The sequence below is a fragment of the Henckelia pumila genome, unplaced genomic scaffold, assembly GCF_033568475.1.
Source record: "Henckelia pumila isolate YLH828 unplaced genomic scaffold, ASM3356847v2 CTG_461:::fragment_3, whole genome shotgun sequence".
Classification (NCBI taxonomy): domain Eukaryota; kingdom Viridiplantae; phylum Streptophyta; class Magnoliopsida; order Lamiales; family Gesneriaceae; genus Henckelia; species Henckelia pumila.
This window is the reverse complement of record NW_027331831.1, coordinates 1,351,639-1,353,828: the sequence shown is the minus strand read 5'-3', so window position 1 is coordinate 1,353,828 and position 2,190 is coordinate 1,351,639. Positions and strand designations below refer to the sequence as shown.

At 41.7% G+C, this 2,190-nt stretch overlaps 1 protein-coding gene across 1 annotated transcript; it reads left to right on the top strand.

The window, feature by feature from the left end:
- The first annotated feature begins 482 nt into the window (after window positions 1-482).
- LOC140872322 (dirigent protein 22-like) lies at window positions 483-1,049 on the top strand. The gene has a single exon (XM_073275141.1). It carries the CDS (start codon window positions 483-485, stop codon window positions 1,047-1,049), a length of 567 nt encoding a protein of 188 aa, XP_073131242.1.
- Window positions 1,050-2,190: the final 1,141 nt, after the last annotated feature.

The window sequence follows — 2,190 nt, the reverse complement described above, 5'->3', positions numbered from 1 at the left end:
TACATTTTTGTTGTCGTATTGAGTTTCTCATGAATTTGGAGGTTAGTCGGAGATGGGATGAAAAACTCAAATCCAAAGAAGGTGTCACGACATCCTGGGAATTGTGAACATGACAGTTTAATTAGTTCGGTATATATATAATTCAACTTTTGAAAATTTTAATAATTTTCTGTGAAAATACCAATGTGACATTGCACACCACATCGGTGTTCCGTTGGTAGAAAAAAAAAATCAAGGGTAAAAAAATAAAAAAATTATATATTAAAACTCAAATTTATAACACAAATGATAAAAAAAAAATATTACAAAGAAAGTAAACATACATGCATGTGCAAATTGCCGCATGCTCGATTTATATGGACCTACCCTCCAATCGAGCCTTTCCATTCTAATTTACTATAAATAGAAACAAGAGCATTCAGTACTTAACCCTGCCATATCATAATTAGCATCAAATATATAACACACTCGAATATATAGATATGGAGAAGCTTACCATATTTTTCATGCTGTACTTGATAGCCATTGGTGGCGCCATGGATACTCCAAAAGATCCCCAATCAGTACAAAATTGGTTCGCAACTATTCTTCCTAATTCAGTAGAAAAGGTGACAAAACTTCACTTCTTCTTTCATGATATTGCAACTGGGAAGAATGCAACTGCCTTTAATGTAGCTCAGATCAACTCCTCTCTCCAACCGCCTTATTTCGGTCTAGTCCGGGTGGCGGACGATGCATTGCGAGTGGCATCGACACCCGAGTCCAAGATCATAGGCCGGGCTCAAGGGATCTACGCCACGGCCTCGTTGGAGGAGACGGCTTTTTTGATGACTTTCAACTTGGTGTTTACAGATGGTGAGTATAATGGCAGCACCCTGAGTCTGCATGGGTACAATCCCTCGGCTCACAAGTTTCGCGAGATGGCTATAGTCGGCGGCTCCGGTGTTTTCCGATTGGCGCGGGGTATTGCTACCGCACGTACCGTCTGGTTTAATCTTACAACCTTGTACTTTGTAATGGAGTATCATGTCGTGGTGTTGCACTATTGAGACTGTTTCATTATTCAAAATTGTCACTAATGCATAGAGCATGTTATGTTTTAAGTAATAACATATCTTATAAATAACACATGGTCTATTGTACGTGTATTAATTATTAAGGCTTTGCAATTTCTGAGATGTGCATTATTAATTACACCAACTTATGGAATTGTTTGCAATTACTTAAACAAATTATCTTTGGTTTTTGGCTTTTGTTGAAGTGTGCTTTTGTCAGATTGAATGGGAATAGAGAAGAGATCAGATCAAAGTATAGTGACCGGATGGGTTCAATGATCAGATGAGTTCATGGTCAGATCAAATATTGGGATCAAATCGAAGGTGAATAGTCAGATGAGTTTTTCGAATGAGTTCAGGCAGATCGATTGCTCGAGTACTGGGACTTGGTTAGAAGTCAGATGAATTGTCCGTGAAGCTGTAAGCTTGAAGGCATATCGAAGTACAAGAGCAGATCAGACCTGTCACGCCCCGGGCCCAGACCCGTGTCTGCGCGACTGCACAATGAGCTCCTATAGCAACTACTTCGTATTCGTCCTCGCTTTACAAAAATGATTAACTCAAGCTGCTATAGAAGTACATTGTAGCACATTTTAAACTTATTTTAAAGCTTTCATTTTTCTCATGTGGGACAGGGGTCTCACAATCACCCCTCCTTTAGAACGCGACGTCCTCGTCGCGACCTGAACTATCGATCCACCAGCACCGGGAACCTAGAGGTGGCTCCTACGGGTTCAAGAAGTGGCTCCCGTCGTGTAGCACTTTGCCCCGCAGGTTCAAGAGGTGGCTCCCACGCACGTAGCACTTTGCCCCGCATAGCACTTATTTCCCGGGGTTTGCCGGCTGGTGACCGATCTCTGATACCATTCTGTCACGCCCCGGGCCCAGACCCACGTCTGCGCGACTACACAATGGGCCTCTATAGCAACTACTTCGTATTCGTCCTCGCTTTACGAAAAAAAATTAACCCAAGTTGCTATAGAAGTCCATTGTAGCCCATTTTAAACTCATTTTAAAACTTTCATTTTTTCCATGTGGGACACGGGTCTCACAAGACTGATGTGAGATGACTTATCGAGTTGGACCATGTTGACTTTAAGATTGGGCCGAAGGAAGTTGTTGACCTAAAGCCCAA

Bases quoted from the DNA above. Each gene is read 5' to 3' on its own strand.
- LOC140872322 (XM_073275141.1), top strand. From the start codon at position 483: ATGGAGAAGCTTACCATATTTTTCATGCTGTACTTGATAGCCATTGGT.